This window comes from Lagopus leucura, unplaced genomic scaffold, assembly GCF_019238085.1.
Source record: "Lagopus leucura isolate 7727_CA_CO unplaced genomic scaffold, USGS_WTPT01 Super-Scaffold_100094, whole genome shotgun sequence".
NCBI classification, from domain to species: Eukaryota; Metazoa; Chordata; class Aves; order Galliformes; family Phasianidae; genus Lagopus; species Lagopus leucura.
In genome coordinates this window covers 82,612-100,802 of record NW_024962321.1, presented here as the reverse complement: position 1 = coordinate 100,802, position 18,191 = coordinate 82,612, and the positions used below count along the sequence as shown (strand labels likewise).

General features: G+C 58.1%; 1 protein-coding gene across 3 annotated transcripts in view; it reads right to left on the bottom strand.

The window, feature by feature from the left end:
* The window catches only part of ZNF385C (zinc finger protein 385C), a 43,343-nt gene extending 27,460 nt beyond the window's left edge, over positions 1-15,883 (bottom strand). Inside the window, exons 1-2 of one of the 3 annotated variants that reach the window (XM_042887592.1) lie at positions 15,706-15,883; positions 9,370-9,609 (exon numbers count right to left, since the gene is read on the bottom strand). In XM_042887592.1, coding sequence (XP_042743526.1) covers positions 9,370-9,609; positions 15,706-15,790 — 325 coding nt within the window. In that variant the 5' untranslated portion in view covers positions 15,791-15,883. Of the gene's footprint in view, positions 1-9,369; positions 9,610-13,355; positions 13,396-15,700 lie in introns of those variants that run through there. The other 2 variants (XM_042887594.1, XM_042887593.1) reach the window with 2 other exon arrangements.
* Positions 15,884-18,191: the final 2,308 nt, after the last annotated feature.

Genomic DNA, 18,191 nt, shown 5'->3' with positions numbered 1-18,191 from the left:
AAAATAACCTTAAAAAAAAAAAAAAAAAAAAGCAAAAAGAAAAACAAAAACCCGACGTACACCGTGACTTATCTCCATCTGCTCAGGAAGCTCCGCCAAAGGCAGCGCCGGCACAGCGCTCCGATCCCACCAGCACAAACGGGGTCACCACCCTCACCGCACCGCGGGACGGACCCAAGGGCCCCGCACCGCACAGCCGGCGGAGCCCGGAGCGACCCGCAGCGCTGCCGGGGCCGCGCACAACGCACCCTCCGCTTCCCTCTCCGCACGGAGCCCCGCACCGCTCCCGCCCGCTGCCACGCGGAGCGATGGGAGCGCGATGCCGCGCCGTACCCACCTAGGAGCATTTTGGATCCGCGTCTCTCCGCGCCGTTCCCTCCCTGCGCTGCGCGCTGCTCCGCGCGGCTGCACGGCGGCGGGGGCCGCGCTCTGAGCCTCGCACCCCGCGGAGCTCCGCGCCCACCGCCCCGCCCGGCCGCAGCTCTGCCGAGGAGGGCCCGGCCCAGGGACGGGATTCGCGTGGAATCGGGTGGGAGGGAGCGCGGGAGCCGCGCCGCGGTGCCCCTCTCCTCGCTGCTCCTCCTCCCCTTCCCCGGAGCTAAGCACAAGTGCTCTTTTCTTTCCAAGCCTGGCTCAGAGTAAACTCCAGGGCTGCCAAGGCAAAGAAACTTGGAGTGGAGACGAGGATCCTGCAACCGCTCGGCTGCGCGCCCCCAGACGCGCTCCTCCTCGCCCCCTCCGAGTGCCCGGGACCGCCCCCCCCGCAGACACCGCTATGGGAAGGGGTGCAGCCGTGCCCGTCTGCTCGGGGAGGGGGCGATGGCCGCGGCAGCTCCGGCTGGGAGCCCCCAGAACCTCCCCAGCCCCCGAGGGCAGCACGGCTGCGCTGCGCGGGCTGAGCAGGGCAGCTCCCCACAGCAGGAGCTCCTGTGCCCAAAGGCCCACCACGTCCTGCATGCGTCCACGCACATCCCTCTGCCATTTTCAACCTGGTTTAGACCCCGAGCAGCTCCCGCAGACCCAGGGACACAAGGCTCACCCCACACCAGCACTCACCCCTTTTTGTTATCCCCAAGGGCCACCCAGGCCCCCACCCTGCCCAGCACTGCACCCCCAAACCACAGCTCCCAGCCACACCTGGACCCAAGCTCCTCATTACCCGATTCTCCCTTAAAGGAAAAATAAAAGGCAACTCTGCATGGGAGTCAGTGTGGTGGGGCTGACATTGGGGATGAGCCCCCTGAGCAGTGGGTTGGGGCTTCCCCAGCTCTGCATGAGCCCCACAGCTTTCTGGTCCACCGCCCCATTTTTATCAGCAAAGCTGGGGCACAGCAAGCACCCCCCGTGCCTGGGCTGAGCTCACAGCCTCAGCAGCTGCTTGGGAGGAGAGCTTCACAACCTGATTGCACAGTGCCTTTTAAAGGGAGAAACGATGAAAAAGCTGCTTGTGAAAAGAGGAAAGCAATCTTGTCAGCCCCCGTACAGCCCAAGGATGAAAGGAAGGAGAGAACTGGGAGGAATTTAAATACTTTCCTCATGCAGACAATTCAAAGCTCTGGGCAGAAGCGTGTCTCCCTCAGGTACGAGCAGAGCAGGAGCACAAACAGCGAAACGCCCCAGCCCCAGGTGCTGCTGCCCCAGCGGGCACTTTGGGGCAGGTTCTGATGTTTCGGTGCTGTGGCATCACGCTGGGCACAGGGTATTGCTTTCAGGGTCATTAGCAGCAGTAAGTTTAGCCGGGCACTCGCTAATCTGGAATTGACAGCTGGGTCCGAAGCGCCCGCTGCCAACTCCCAGCAGGCTATTTAAACCTGATATTAATTTGTTTAATGTCAGCAGCAGTTTGGCGTTACTGCCAGCGAGCATTAGGCAGAGGGAACACGGAGGTGTAAAGACCACGAGGACGGGGCTGACACCCGATGGGGGGGGAGCTTGGAGTCGCCCCTTGCTCAGCGGCGCCCTGCAGCCCAGCGCCAGAATTCTGCCCGGCGATGCGACCGACCGGCGATGCTCTGCTGGGCGCTGAGCTCAGCCCGGCACACGGGGAGGACCGGGACACAATCGATCACCGAGCCGTGAAACAAAGGGGAGGGAGAGAAACGCGGCGTGGGCCGGCGCGGTGCTTTATGGCTGAGCCTCTGCGGCCAGCTGGAGGAGATGCTAATTGCAGGTACTGATTACAGACCACTGCTATTAACGCCTCCTGCTCTCCCCTGCCCAGCTGCAGCTGGAATTCCCCCACGCACAGCCGTGGGTCCGGCCTGCATAGCTTGCTATATTTGTATGGCGCAGTGACACACGTCCTCCCACCGGGTCCCCAACCTGCTTTGCCCGGTGCCGGCGCCCAGCAGAGCACAGCATGGAGCTGCTCCTTCCCCAACAGGCAGCTGCTGTGGGACGGGGTGCTCAGGGCTTCTCAGTGGCTGCAGAAGGCCAAATAACAGCAGTGCCCCGGATAAAAGCAGTGCCAACAGGCATTGCTGCACCAGGTGCGGCACCTTCTGGTGCAGATTGTTGGCCAAATTCTGGGCCCTAATGGCAGAGCGTGAGGAGGAAGGAGTGGTGATGGAAGCCTGGGCCTCATTGCAAAGATGTGGGGCTGCACGGGGGGCCGCCTACACCGCTGCCTGCGCTGCAACCCCCACAGCATCCTCCCCTCCCAGTGGCCACGTGTAGAGCAGGGGGACTTCTCCTGGCTCCAAGGACCCAGAACAAAGATGCTCCTCTACTTCTCTCCCATCTGGGCAGGGGTGGCCCTGGCGGCACGGCTGTCAGCAGGCTCTGGGTGAGGACAGACTCCAGGAACCGCTGCTGAACCCCACTGACCTCAGCATCGCTGCCTGGCGCATGAGTGGGACCAGCAGTTTGCGGTCTCCCAAAGCAGCCTGGCAACACCAACCCAACCCAGCAAACAGCTTCTAAATAAATCAGAAAGGAGACAGAGGGATAAAGCGCCAGCAGGAAGCTTCCCCCAGGACTGACGGGGCTTCCTGGCCAGCTTTGTTCTCGAGGATTTAGGGTATAATTTGGGGGTGAAAGACGCCAGATAGGATCAGCACCGATACACCTGGAGGACCCGTATCAGTTTTCCTTCTGCTCTGTAATTTGAGTGCAGCCATAAGTGGAGCGGCTCAGGCGTGCAGCGAGTGGCGGTGGGTGCAGGAGGGCAGCGCTGACCTTCCTGCTCCCGGCCCCCCAGGGGGAGATAACAGATTTGGAGGGCTGAGCTCCGCCGGGGGGGTTCCACACAAAGAGGAGGAGGTTTGCTGCCGGTCAAAACTGCAGAGGTTGTTTTTAAAACTGGGATCCCTTGATCCTTTAATGAATTAAGTCATTAATTTACTTTTTTAATGAATCTTTCCTGGAGATTTGTGCATGCACTCATCCAAACAAAGGGCAAAGTGACGCAGTGGGGCAGCACTGCCGCCGACTGCAATGGAGCCGTGGCCAGGATCAGTGCGAGAGCTCCACCACAGTGCCATGTTTAACCCCAGCTCTCCCCACAAAGGCTCTCCTCGTGCTGCCCGTGCCCCCAGCACGCACCTGGGCTGAGCTTTTCTCTGCTGCTTTCATCTGCACCGCATCAGGAGCAGACAAAACATCGCCCTTTCATTAATCCCAGCTCCTGGGAGAAGTCTCAGCAATGGAAACACTCCATTAATGCTCTTTTTGTTGCAGCACAAGGCATTAAATCATTATTTTCCTCCCATTTTAGTAAGGATTCATCTCAAAAAAGAAAAAAAAAAAAAAAGCAGCTTAAAATCTCTGAAATAGGTGCTCTCACAACATCCTCCCTGTACCAACAGGACGGAGCAGAGCAGTGCAGAGGGCTCCCCGTGTCTGCTGCCATCAAACTGGGGCCTCACGCAGAGCCACCCAAACAGGGGACAGAGATGGGCGCCCACACAGAGCTGTGGGTTCGGCCTTTTCTGCCCCGACCCCTGCGTTAATTCTCTCCTTTCAAAGCGAGACGCCTGATTACAGAGGCATCCAGGACAGGGCTGCAAATTGGTGGAGAAACCGATGACCTAAAACTATTTAATTACCAGGAGCAGGCGCGGAAATTACACCTGAAGGGTTTCAGAGACTGTGTCATATTTTCCCTTTGATTTAGGAGGAGAGGGACCCCCCACCCGCTGCAGACTGGGGCCGTCCCTGCAGGAGCAGCTCCTGAGCAGCGCAGCCCCCGCAGCCCCAGGCAGCACTAAATCAGCACTTGGCCCAAATCCCCCCTGCTTTCAGGCCTCCAGCTTTGCCACGGCCTCACGGTGATGCTCTGGGTTCTGAGTGCACTGGAGCTGCAAGTCCTGCAAGTGGGAGCAACGTGGGGCAGTGGGAGGGAAGGAAACCTCAGTGCAGCACAACGAGCGCGGTTCAGCGGCAGCCCTGCTGCAAGCAGAGGTGCTGCACAGGGATGCACCCATGCGGCTGTGCACAGGTGCTGTAATTACCCCAGGGCCATCAGTGTTAATTACAACGCGCTTCCGCTCCAGGCGAGCAGCAGAGCAAACGGTGCCCCAAAGCAGCCGCAGCGCTCAGTGGGGCAGGGGGTCCATGGCAGCCCCAGAACCACCACGCAGACCTGAGCGGCAGCTGCCCCCCGCCTCGTGCCCCACAGCTGCGCTGCCCTGCTGTGCGTCGGGTTGCTGCAGTTCCCTCCGATCGCCCCGATCCGGATTTCTCCCCTGCACACACAGCGTCTCACAGGAAGGAGAGATCACCCCGGGAAAATGGCATACAGCGTGACGAGGGGAGATCATCTCTTCATGGAAAACGGTCTATTGCTTACGACTTACTGTCTGGGAACATAAACCAGCTCGAGCAGCCGGCCCTAAATTGCACTGACAGCTTCACGCTACCCACAAGTCTGTGCTCGCGCAGATCCTGCTCCGTCCTCCCCACCTCTCGCCAGCGCTGCTCTTGGTTTCCTCACAGCTATGTGTGCCCCGCTCTTCTCTCCTGCAGAGCAATGCACAGAGCCCACACCGCTCCCATGCATCAGCTGTGCTGTGCTCCGGGCTCGCTGCGGCCATTGCTGTGTTCTCCACCCAGAATAAATGCCAGGATTCCCTCTCCCAAATCTGCTGAGCTCCATGGGAGACCAAATCGCTCTGTGGACACGCATTCCCGTCGCTCTTAATCTGCTCCTCATTAAGATCACGTGTGACACATCCCCGAGCTCAGTAGCCATAACACCATTTTGTCACAACTCAATAGCAAACCAAATGGAAGAAACTTACATCAAAATCCAAAATTAAGGACAGTGGACTCCCAGGAAACGGTGCTGAAGGGAGCAGCTGGGCGCAGTGAGGGGCGCTGTGTGCGTTCGCCTTCGCTGCGGTCACAGAAGCTCAAAGTGTGAGCTCTGTTTGTGTGGTGCCATCAAAGGGCACAGCGCAGCCACAGCCAAAGGCCAGAGGCCCTTCCATGTGCTGGGGGCCCCGAGGGAAGGTTGGATGGGGAGTGAAGAGGTACATAAGATTTACATATAAGATGTGTATGTGCACAGATGTAGGTACAGATACTTGTACACGTGGAGGTCTGGGGGAGGCAGCAGCGCCCTTCTGTCGCCCAGCAGAGGCGGAGCAGAGCCCGCAGTGCCCTGATCTCTGCAGTTAATCCCATCAGCTGACGTTACCATCACGGAGGCACTGGGCCATGCCAACAGAGAGAGCTGCAAGCGCATCTCAGGGGCCAGCTGTACCCTTTGCTCTCCCTGCCAAATTTCCCCTAAAAGATCCCAAAGCGGGAAAAGGCAGCGAAACCCTGCAGGAACTGGAGGACACAGGAGCCAACCATCCCCTCTGCAGCCTTGTGGTGCGGCTCTGAGGCAGCACCCCCCCATGTCAGCACTAACTGGGAGCTCTGCTGGCCCCTCAGTGCCCGCCCCCCTGCATGGGGCTCTTCAGAGCACAGCAACGCATGGAGCTTCAAGGCTCCATTCTCCAATTAGGCTCAAACAACATCTGAACACACGGGATTAAAATCAACGCACCGGATTTTATGGCAGATAAAGCAGCACAGAGCGTGGCCCTGTTTATTAAGACAATTAGAGGATTCCATGCATAACGTGAAATAAAAAGAACAACGACAATCAGCTCAGCACCCACTTTGTTGGTAACCAACAGCTGAAGAGATCTGATGGCACGGAGCTGCAGGGAGGAGGAGGAAGCGCTGACCTTTGGGGTGCAGAGCAGCGGCCGCTGCCCACAGTCAGAGCACGGCGTGGCACTGCTTCTCCAGATGGAGATGAGGAGGGCTCTCTGGACCCGACTGCCAGCAGGATTATCCCAGCCCAGCAAAAAGCACAGCTCTGAGCCAGCCCTGTCCGCTCAGAGCAAAAGCCGCAGGGAACCTTCATTTGCTGGCTCCCAGCGTCTCGCTTCGAACCGGGAGAAGTGGCACCAGACCAACCAACCCCATCCGCCCAGCACCGCCCTGACCTCGCCCGGGGCTTTTCCCTGCGGTGCAGCGCTGTGTCACTGCCGGTTTGCCCAGCTCAGCTCCGTGACCTGGGGTCGGTGCCGCTGTCTGCCTGCTCTCGGTCATAGGCAGTGCACCGAGCCCCCGCACGTCCCCAGAAGCAGCACCACGTCGTGCAGCGCTGCCAATCTGCCGTCCCCGCCCCCCCCCGCGGGGGGCCCCCAGCCCCCTCGCCCCCCCCCCAGCGGCCGTCCCCTCTGCTGCAGAGCTGGAGCGATGCTGAAGCTGTCACAGCGATTTCTCTGCGCATCTCAAACCCTTCTGCTCTGCAAGCGCACGCGGACAGACATGGCAGCAGCTAATTGGGGAAACCTGAATTCTTTTGCTTTGTAAGGAAAAGTTATTTTGGTGCTGTGCTGCTGAGGCAGGTAGAAAGGCACCCAGGGGAGCTGCAAGGAGAGCTCTGGAGCGAAGCTTTGGGGCTTTGGGGCACACAGTGGCACGGAGTGTCAGCGGCCACAGCCGGACCCCAGGGTTGGCCCAGTCCTGCCACCCTGCAATGCACAGAAGCACATTGTGCAGCCTGCAAACATGTGGATGGGGAGGTGCATCTTTACACAACACCAAGAACGATGGGGTCTGCTCCTTTTGGGCAGCAGTGACAGCAAACGGAGCAATCTCAGGCACCTCTGACAGTCCCAGGCAGTAACTAAAGCACTCGTGACCCACTTGGTTTGAGCTGGCATCTGCAACATGAAAACATCCTTCATCTGTGGGCATCCAATCCCTCATTACTGCCTGCTCAGCAATTCAACACGAGACAACAGAACTGTGATTTGCTTTGTTGGAAAGCGCCCCACAAACAATAATTTGTTTTTAAGTTGGGGGTCTTTCTGACATAGAGCTAATAAATTGTAATAACACTGATTGCTGCATCTGTCTGCCAGCCACGCTCCTCCCCAGCTTTGCTCCACGCACTGTGAGTGATTGCAGCCTTTGCAGAAAGAACTGCTCAGAGCCGGGGGGAGCAGCGCATCTCACGGCATCACTGAGTGCTGCCTTTGATGTAGCTGTGGATGTCAGCACGAGACGGAGATTCCAGCTCAGAGGAATATTCTGTCTTTGTCTAACTCAATTATATCACTTAATGCAGTGCCTTTAATAACCGGCCCCTTCCCCCGGGCTGCTCGGGCTTCTGGCACTTCAGCCGCCCTCCCCCAGCGTGTGCCAGGGCGCTGCAGGTCATTGCGGGCAGGGTGGCACTGAGCTCTGGGATGTGGGCATCGCATCAGTTCGGTCCCAGACCCAATTTGTCATTCGCAGCCACGTGCCCTCACAGGCTCACGCTCCAGGAGGTTGGGAGAGGTTGCCAGTGACAAAGCTGGAAGTGACATTTCTAAGCAGCAGCGTGGAGGAGAAGGTCGGCTCCGGATGAGCAGGCGCAGCACAGAACCCTGCTGGAGACAACTGAGGGCTGGGACGGAGCAAGGAGCAGATGCTGCTGCAGTGCCCTGCACGAGCGAATGTCAGCCCTGCACCAGCACTTTGGGCTTCACCTGGCATGCCAAGGGCGGCACGCAGCGACATTCCTTGGCTCGGCAGGAACGCGCCGGTGGCATCTGCGCACCCAGCCGTAACCGGGCCCGGGGCACAGCCTGGAAGCTGCAGGCTGGAATTTATGAGCTCCGTTCCCATTAACATAGCAGGCAATATTTCCATCTGTCAGTAAATGAGGATAAGCAGAGCAGCTCCTTTGCATATCCGGGCCTTGCTCAAACAAAACCACCACCGGGGAGCGCAGGATTTGGCACGCAGATGACAGCTGCCATGCTAGGAATTTATGGCTGCAGCCTGCATGGTCTTTAGCAAGAGTGGGAGCAAGAATCTCTGTGGGCTGTTCCCCAGGGTCTGCACTGCAGCCAGACCGTCACCCACAGCCATGCCCAGCACTGCATCCTTCTGCCCCATCTGTGGGCCAGCCACAAGTGACGGATTTTACCCCAGAGCCCAGTCCTTGCCAGTTTGTGTTTGTAAAAGCTTGGCATGTTGATTTCCCAACAGCTTAAATGTTATTAAATAAACACTTCCTGGCAGAAAAATAGGACTGGTGACTTCTTACTGCTCTTCAGAGCAGCATCTCCCAGAGGGGTGACACCACACGAGCAACAGAACCGCAGCAGGGCGTAGCCATGAGATTGTGGTGTTAAAGAGCTCAGCGCTGCCATCCTCTCAGCACAGCCTCACTCTGGGTAAAGGCACCACTCAGCCACTGAAGCATTTGGGTGACCTCAGCTCATTAATCCAATGAGTAATGAGACCATAAGAAAAGGAGGACAGTCACAGGAAGCAGCCCAGGAGGCTGCAACTCAGTTCCCAAATGGTGACGGAGCCCAGGGATGCCCCAGCACTGCCCCAGCTCAGGGCAATGGGCACAGCCCCAGCACCGCCAGATCCTTTGGTTTGCTGTTTAACACACACAAACCCTCAGATGTAGTCAACCCTCATTGCAGGGTGACATTTATTGGCACATTTTGCTGCTTTCATGCAGGAAAAAATCCTGCAGCAATCAACCGTGGAGGGAGCAGGTCAGGTGAATGCCAGCAGATGGCAATGATTCCTTGCAAGCTCCCATCCCACCTGCGAGGCGTGCCAGGTGTGCACAGCACTGCTGCATCCCTGTGCCACTGCTGGGCCGGGGGACAGGCACTGCACAGTGCCTTCTTGTGTGCAAGGAACGATCCCACAGAAATAATGACAAACAAACCCCAAGATGCTCCTGGCCCACTGTCCAAGGAGCCAAATCCGATGAGGACCAGCAGTGACAATGGGGTCAGGAAGTCCCCACAGCTCAGGGACAGCAGCAAGCAGCACCAAGGACACAACGCAGCATCACCAAGCCGTACCCACGGAGCAGCCAGCCCCGGGCAGCACCAGCCCAGCTCCTACCTTGGGCCGCCGGCGTCTTGCCCTTGTTGAGCTGCTTGAGGCGCTTCTGGTGGGATTTCCCGTTGTAGTGGATCTGCGCCTGCGCGGCTGAGTTCAGCTGGATGTTGCAGACCTCGCAGAGTGTGAACGATTGGTGCTTCTTCTCCCGCTTCATGCGCTGCTCGGGCGGGCAGCTGGACACCTCCAGCAGCCGCAAGCCACTCTCAGGGCTGTGGGATGGGCTCAGGGGTCGCTTCATGCCTGTGGGGGGAAGGACAGACCCGCCATCAGGACAGACAGACCAGGATGGACCGGGCAAGGTGAAGAAACGCAGCCCATGTCTGTTAAAACCTCTTGTTCACTGCCAGACAGCATCATAGGCAGAGCCGGATGAAACCAATTCAATACAGCCAACAAACTGAGCTGGGGGAGCTGTGTGCCGCCCCACAGCCCGTCCTCCCTGCAGGCACCGCTTCCTCAAGCCCTTTTTTGCCCTCATTGAGTAGATGCCTGTCGCAACTAAACGGGACCTACGGGCATCGGCAGCTCGAGCCCTGCGCGGGAACGGCACGGGGAGGAGCTTCCCGTGGAGCCGGGGGTCACCGGCGGCCGCCCTTGCCTGTGTTCTACAGATGCGCCGTCCCCAGGAGATGACTTTGAGGTGGGAACCGCTGGGACACCCAGAGCAGAGCCCTGGGGAGACGGAGGTCACCCGAGCCCTGAGATCCCGTTACCGCAGGGAGCCAGCAGCTGCCCATGCCGAGCGCACCAGGCACGCGGCTCCGGCGCCGACACCCGGGGGCCGCCCGCAGGGACGGGGTGCCGGGGGCCGCGAGCTGGGCTCCAAAGTCACATTGCGCAGCTATGTGCGAATCCGCAGCAGAGGCGGTGCTCAGAGCGGAGCCGGGCCGCAGATCCGTGCAGCTCCAGCCCGCAGCCTCACGATGGCGCGGCCGCTCTGCACTTTTTTCACCTCCGATTCGGTCGAAAGTGGTGAAAAACGAGGGGGGGGGGGGGGGGCGCGAGGCAGCGCGCAGCTGGACAGCTTCGCTCCCTGCCCGTCCCATCGCCGTGCGTGGCTGCCCCCCATCCTTCCGCCCCTCCTCGGGGACGCGGCCTGGAAGCGCCCCAAAGTCGAACGGAATCCCGCAGCCCTCGGCTCACTTCGGGAGCGGCGCGCAGGACCGGGGCTGGCTGCGGGCTCCAGCTGTGCCCGATCCGCCCGAGTTGTGCCGCGATTGGCCAAAGGTGTCGCCGATAAGACCCTCAAGCTGCTGCCTCGCCAGCTAAAAATGCTAAGCAGAGCATAAAAGGAGCTCTACATTAAAAATAAGTAAATCTACTTCTTGGCAGAAGAACCTGTGCAACTCTGGGTTCCCTCTAAAGATCTTGGGATTTTTTCCCCAAGCTCAACTTCAGCTCCAAAAGAAAAGGAGAGAAAACACACTTCCCTTGAGTGAAAACACTTCCCATGAGTGAAAGCACGCCGTCCAGCCAGCAAAGGCTCGAGGAGGAAGGAATGCACAAACAACACCAGTTTTATTTACAAAACAAGCAAAAAACGCTGATGTTTTTAAATGAAGCCCCTTGGACTGGGAGCCCCATCCACCCAAAGCCCCTCATCGACGGCGCCTCCCCGGAACGCACACCGGTAACAGCGCCTGGATGGAGAGCTGCGCGGCTCCTGCCCTGGGGGCACAGAGGGACACGGCAGCAGAGGTCCCTGGGCGCGGGTATTTTTAATGCAACTACATGCGGGGATGCAGAGCTATAATTGGAACATTATGTGGACAAAGTATCCCCGAAAGCCCCTTCGTCTTATAAAAAGGAACTGCTGTTGCTTTGATTAGACTGAGGCTCCTGGGCCGGCTCAGTTGCAGCATTTAAAAGGTCCGTCCTAATCACGTAAAGCACCCTGCTCATTCACTTAATTTCTCCTGCGCCTTCAGGGCCTGTTCTGCTTCTCAGGTATCAGAAACGTAACTTTGGCCCTTCGTGGCACAGACAACCACGTGCGTGTGCAGGGGAGCCGAGTCCCCGCGACTGATAGCAGCACTGGGGGGGTTTTGCCCTTCCAAAGAACCTCTTGGAGGCCCCGGCAACCCCACGAGGACCCCCGGGGCCCCAGACCCCACACTGCATCTGGCCGGGGTGCTGAGCCCTGCAAAAAGAGCTGCTTTCACAGAAGGGAAACCGAGGCACAATGAGACATCACTGCCCCCCACTCACCCCCCCAAATGCCCCATCCGCACTGCCCTCCCCACTGCTCAGAGCCACAGAGCAGGGAGAGGGGCTCCTGACGGGTGCAAAAAACTCCCTGACAGATGTCTGAGCCTCCCTGAAATAAAAGAAGGTCAGAGCAGTTCGGGTGTCACCACGGCGGCGCTGCCTCAAGCTCTCATCCCTCCCACATGAAGTGTTCCCAGTGCTGCCCAGCTGGGTCGCACAAGCCCCCACCCACCGCAGCCTCATCCCCCAACCCTGAGCACCCCTGTGCACCATCCTGGGCTCGCAGCTCCTCACTCTCCCAGCCCAAGGGAGCTTTCCCCCTCATCAGCCTAATTTTTATCATTTTTTAATTGCTTGCAGTCATTTGGAACAACAAACCTCCCATAAGTCACGGTGCTCTGACTTCAGCCCTCAGCCCAAGCCATGCAGCAGACTGCAGGCACACAGCTGTGCTGCTGTTTTATTAACTGAGGGCCATCTTTATGCTCCTGTACCACAGCCCGTGAGCTCAGGTCTCTCCCCCTCCTTCTTTAATAGCACCATAACCCTGCGTTGCAGAAGTCCGTAAAGCGGCGACAGACATTAAATAACTGAAATCCAGACATCAAATATTGGAAATAGGAAATGCTGTTCTACAGCCAGCAGGAATCACCTCCATCCCAAAGGGCATCGATGGGGGCAGAAAGGAAATGATGGAGCAGAGCCATGCTGGAACACACAATTTCGTGTGAGCAGACACTGACTGCGCAGCTCAGCCCCACACAGCTCACCCTCCCACCACCAATTTCCTCCCAGCAGCAAACCCAGGTGCGTGTGCAAGCTGCCTCTGCACCTCGCAGGAAGCCGATCCCCACCATATTGATTTGGGATTTAATGATGGGTGAAATGTATGGAAATGAAGGCTGGAGCAGGCAGTGCAATAAAGCCCTCCTCCTCTGCATCCCATTGCACCGTTCTGCCATTGACTTCTTCCCTGCACCCTCAGCTGTTCCAGCTCTAGGAGCCAGGGCAGCTGGGTCAGAGCATCGTGATGCTGCCAGCTCTGTGCTGTCCACCAGGGCATGCCAGTGTGCTTTGGTTGGACCTCAGAGCAACAGCACTCCTTAGGCCTCCAGCTGTGCTCCTGAACTGCACCCAAACTCTTCCAAAAATACAAACTCTCTCACAGGCTCCAGGCACGGGAAAGCAAGGGCTGCACCAACACGTGGCTGCCATTCTGCATGCACATGCACTGCCCAGAGACACCTGGACACGGAGCTCCAGGCCTGGCACCCCCTCCAGTATCTCACAGATGTTCCCCGGGCAGCAGGAGGAGGGGAAGTGATGGGGCAGCACCAGCAGCACTGCACAGCAGTGACACCTTTATGCACTCCGGCCTTTAAGTGAGGAGCTGTAGCCCAGAGTTGTTGCCACTCACTTGTTGTGCTGGGGCCTCCTGAAACCTCCAGAATTGCTTCTCCACAGCGCAGGGAGCAAACCTTGCATGCAGGAAAGCAGCTACACGGGTTAAGTCATTGAAATGGTAATAGTTTGGCCAACTGAAAAACTGACAAGAGATATTTGGTCCTTCACCTCAATTCTGACATCAACGACCTGAGGACAGCTCTAACCACACTGCCCCTGGCTGTCACACAGCCCGGCCAAAGCTCTGCATGACTGCAGCCCAAGCACCCAGGTGTGTATAATCAATGGATATCAAGATGTTACAACCACAAAATAAACAAAAGAATTAGGCAAAGTGGACTATGATAACAAGAGAGAATAAATGGAAGGCTTACCCTTATGCTGGGCTCACCACAACACACCAGAAGAAGGGACCTCCAGATGAGATCCTTCCCCACTGGCAGCCAGCTCTTAAATAGGTCTAGGAGGGATGGAGCCAGGCAGCACAGCTGCATTGCCTTCACTGTGCTCCTCTGGCTGACTCACGGCTCGCCTCAGGTGATCAATCAGAGGTTCAGGCCGTGGCTCAGTAGTTCCCATACACAGGTGTTACAGCCTGAAAGACGAACGTGGTGGAAAGGCAATGCAGAAGTGAAATAGCAGAAGCGACGAACGTGAATGGGATGGTGCTGTAAAGGGAAAAGTGCTCGCCCATCTCCGAAGGTCTGGGTTCACAAGGAAACTCCACAAGGAAGGGATCTCCAACAGAGACCCTCCCCCAGTGGCAGTCAGCCCTTAACTGGGGCCTAAGAGAGGTGCAGCCAGGTTCCACCCTTTCTGGTCACACAGCCGCATTGCCTTCACCAGGCTCCTTCCTGCATCCCACTGTGGTTCTGTGAGCACAACCGACAGCACAGGAGCAGCCACAACCTCAACAAATCACATCTGCCACGGAGCCGAGCGGCGCACGAGGCCAGTGCCACCCAGCAGTGCAGGATCAGAGCAGCAGAGCACCTCACCCTGAAGCTTGGGTGAATTTGCTAAGAGTAAGAAAACAAAAATCTGATTTGAGTTCCCATGATTTCATAACCTTGAATCTGCTTTATCTGTGCTTGAGGGCATATAATACTGAATAAAAGCAACAGAAATAGCACAATTAGCACGAAAGTCACCCCAACAGCTGTCACCAAACCCCCCCACAAGCAACAACCTGATTTGCAATCGCCCCGCTCAGTTTTGCAAAGATCTGCAGGAAAGCCAGGAAACAAACACCACAGCCCTTCACCAGCAAGAAATCACAGCATCACGTTTGTGCTCGTTGCTTTCAATGCCCGACTCAGCGGTGCTCAGCTCACACCCGGAGCTCACTCGTGCCTCAGCCCCGCGCTCTGGAGCTGCCCTACACCCAGGACAAGGCACTGTGCTGCCCACCCCGGGAGCCCTTACCTGGCTGGAGCCGCAGCCCTGCCCCGCACGGCCGCTCGCTGTGCGGCTGCTCCGTGTGCGCGGTCGCCCCGGCGCTGCCCGCTGCGCTGCCGACGCTTGGCTCGGCTTCCGAGGAACACTTGGTGAGCGGTTCGATCGCCACTAAATCAGCCCTCATCAGCAGCTCGGTGCCTGTGTGAGCAACGGCAGCTCAATGCCTGCTCTCAGCAAGTTCCGCACGGCCCCGGGCGTCACGCGGGACAGCAGGTGCCAACTGGCAGGGGGCTGTCGCTGGGGGAGTTACCTTGAGCCAACAGCGGGCGAGTGCACCTGACATCAGCTCTATTTGTGAATGAGGAGACGGGGAAGTTTCCTGGGCCGTCTCGAAGGTCAGACCTTGACGATGCCCCGCAGCTTCGTTGGGAGGTGCCAGGCTCAGGCAGGGGGGCGGCCGGCCGTGCCCTGCCCTGCCCGCGGGATGCAGAGGACAGCAGAGCTGCCAGCACAGAGGTGCTCAGACAGCCCAGGCTACGGGCTGAGCAGATGGGCTCTGATCGCAGAGAGCCCTCACCGCGCCCGCATCACACTCAGCGTTTCGTAACATGGCGTAAAACCACCCCCACCCTCCCCACACGCCCAGCATGCGTCCTGCTAACGGCGGGGCGAGGCACATTTTGGGATCGGCGCAAAAGCCACCGTTGGTCAAAGCGAGGATTACCCTCAGCTCGGGGCCGGCTGCTGGCACGGGGCACACGGGGGATCCTCCACACATCTGAGTCCCCCCACCATCGGACAGCCCTCGCAGCCCCCGGCCCCATTCGCACGTGCTGAAGGGTGGTGGGAATCCCAGCGCCCGTCCTTTCATTTACATGTTGGCATCATTAACGCGGTGCATTCCTGAGCCAGCGCGTCGCAGCCCTGCTCCCGAGGACAGCCAGAGCCCGAGCGAGGGGCAGGAAACGCAAGCTGTCCCACAGCAGCACTGCAGGACATGCCCACCCGCCCTGGGAAACAAACAGGAGCACTGCTTTCCTATCCCGGGGTCACGCGGTTTGTGCTCGGTATCTCCATCGGGTTGATTCACTGGCTTCACCGGGGATAGGAGTGGGGCAAAGAGGGAAGATGTGCAGGGAAAGCAGCGGGGTCACTCTTCTTGAAATGAATCAGATGAAGCCGTGCCCGGTGAGCGCACAGCACTTCGCTCCTGTGCCTGGCCGGGTCCGGGGTCTCGTCCGTGCCCGCCAGGGATCCCAGAGGTGCCCCCCGCCCACTTCCAGCAGCGCGGATAAAAGCAGAAGGCGGCACCCGCGCAGACCTGACCTCGTGTCCCCGGGGGTTTAGCTGTAACTTCGCACCGCGTAAGAGAGCAGCAGGAGAGGAAAGATTGAAGAGAGCCATTCATCATCCCACCCGGCTGCCGCCCTCCCGGCCGAGGAATTTCTGGCACGGGACTTTCAGGATCGTGAAATCCTTCGGGGTTTCTTCAGGGCAGAGCCGTGGATGCTGCGCCCGCGGGAGCTGAGGGTCCGCTCCGCCCCACGCGGCAGCGCAGAGCTTTGGCACCCGGCGCCGCGCCAGCAGCGTGGTGGCACCTGATGCAGTGGAGGGCATCTACACGACAAGCCATGTCCTCCGGAAAGCAGCTCGAACCACAGGCACACAGTGCGCACGAACACGGAGCCGGGGCTGCTGTCGGAGGACCCCCTGCAGCCCTCGCTATGTTTCCACCCCGAGTTCCCAAGCCTTTATTTAGCGGCTGACTCAGCCCTGGCAGCGGGGCACGACGGGAGCAGGGCAGCCGGGCAGGACCCTGCGATGGCCGCAGCGCTGGCCTCGTACCCGTGCGGGATGCGGCAAAGGGGGGCAATGAGCTGCCCGGGAGCAGCGGTGTGGGCACAGGTTGGTGCCGGGCAGGGATCTGCAGAGTTACACCGGGACAGCAGCACAGCTGCCCTCCGTCTGCCTGCTGCTGCTGGAGAGGAGCTGGGCTGGCAGGCAGCTCTGCTGCTGTGCTGCTTCCTCTTAAAATAGAGCAGGAGCGCAGCCCGGCGCAGAGCTGGGCTGAGCTGCTCCTCACTGGCTCTCCGTGGTCACTGCCGATTTATTTTGTTATTTTACCCCAATCCCCCCAGATTAAATCCAGGCACTGCCTCTGCAACACGGCTTCATCCCCGTGTCAGCAGGGCACTGTGGGGCTCTGGGTGCCACGCGCCCGCTGTCTCCATCCCACGGCCCCCACCCTCACCTCCAGCTCCCCACCACAAGTGGGCAATGTGGAAAACCCACTCAGCTCTCACAGGCTGCAGGTCAGAGGAGGATGATTTGCCATTTTGCAGGACTTAGAGTCAGATTATCGCATTAAACTTTCAAAGTCTCGGCTCAGGAAGAGCCCCAGCTAACACAGCACACTCAGCAAAGCCAAACCCAAACTGCTACAAGCTGCCTTTTGTGCCACAGCCTCGGAAAGCAAAGCCCAGGGGCCATGAGTTGCAGCACGCACAGCGACCCACGGGCTCTGTCTGCCCCTCTGCCTCATTTGGGTCACGAGATTTTGCAGCAGAGTTTGGTTTTTAGGTGTTTGTGTACAGCTGCAAACATGGGACGGCTCCAGTTTAAGTCGAGCTCTTGCAGGCTGCTGTAATACAATCTAAATTAATTATTTCATAGTGCTAAGCAAGTGACATTTGAAATCCAGACATTGCAGTGGTATCAAATAAAGATATTTGCAATGTGATCTGCTGAAATCCGTGCAGCTCTGAATCAGCGCATCAAAGCAAACTCTTTATTAGAGGAAAAGTCACCGCAGGCTCAGCCCGAGTGCAAGGCAGGCACTGCTGACCCCCACCACAGAGCGTGGCTTCTGCAGCAATGCCCATTATTCTGCCTTCTGATTTCAGACCCTCTGTGGCCCCAGGTTGTGTATTTCACCACCAGGACTGCATCACAGCTCCCGGATCCCTACAGAAGTGTCCTGTCCCTTCCTCCCGCATCTCAGAATCACACAGAAGAGTTTAAACTCATCAACCATCACAAAAGCCAGAGTGAACCGAGAACTCCAGAAGGGCCTCTCCACTGTGACCGCGCTCCCCATGCAGGCTGCCCACCAGGAACCCGAAATGCTGGAGGGGAAGGGCTGGGAGAGGAAACCTGCCTGGGTTCAGAGCCAAGCGCAGCATGGAGGGCTGCCCCATTGCTGACACTTCATGGCACCGTCTGGTGATGGCTCTGAAGCTCCCGACTGCGGGGAGGAACTTGAAGAAGCCTCCCTGGATGACAAATGAAAGGAACCCCAAAGTTATCAGGCTTTTTTTAGAATTTAGAGTGGGAGGAAGAAAAATGGGACGACCCATGATTTTTTAATGCCTGCAGTTGGCAGTTCTGTAGCAGGCAATGCAACACAGTTCCATATTTAATGCGACAGCATCCCTTTAAGACAGGCACGTTTGTACACAGGAAAGAAAACAAGTTGGCAGAGCAGTTTGCTTTCAAGCCCACCCCACATCTCCCTGCACAAAACTCTCCTGCAGCCACAGCGGAGCCGCAGGGCCGGCGCTGGGCAGCGGTCAGTGAGGGGCTGAGGATCACTAACCCATCTGCTAACCTGGCAGTGGTAATTTATCCCAGACACAGTACAAAGAGAGAGTGGAAGAAATAATTTCACTGTGTGTGAGATGGAGAGGAGACACGTTGTCATGTTCTCCCACTGACAGCCCAACACAAACAGAGATGCTCGTTACAGAGCCTGAACCCGACGTGATCAAAAGAGCTGCTTTATTTGGGGTAGGAAGAAAAAACTGAGAGAGAGA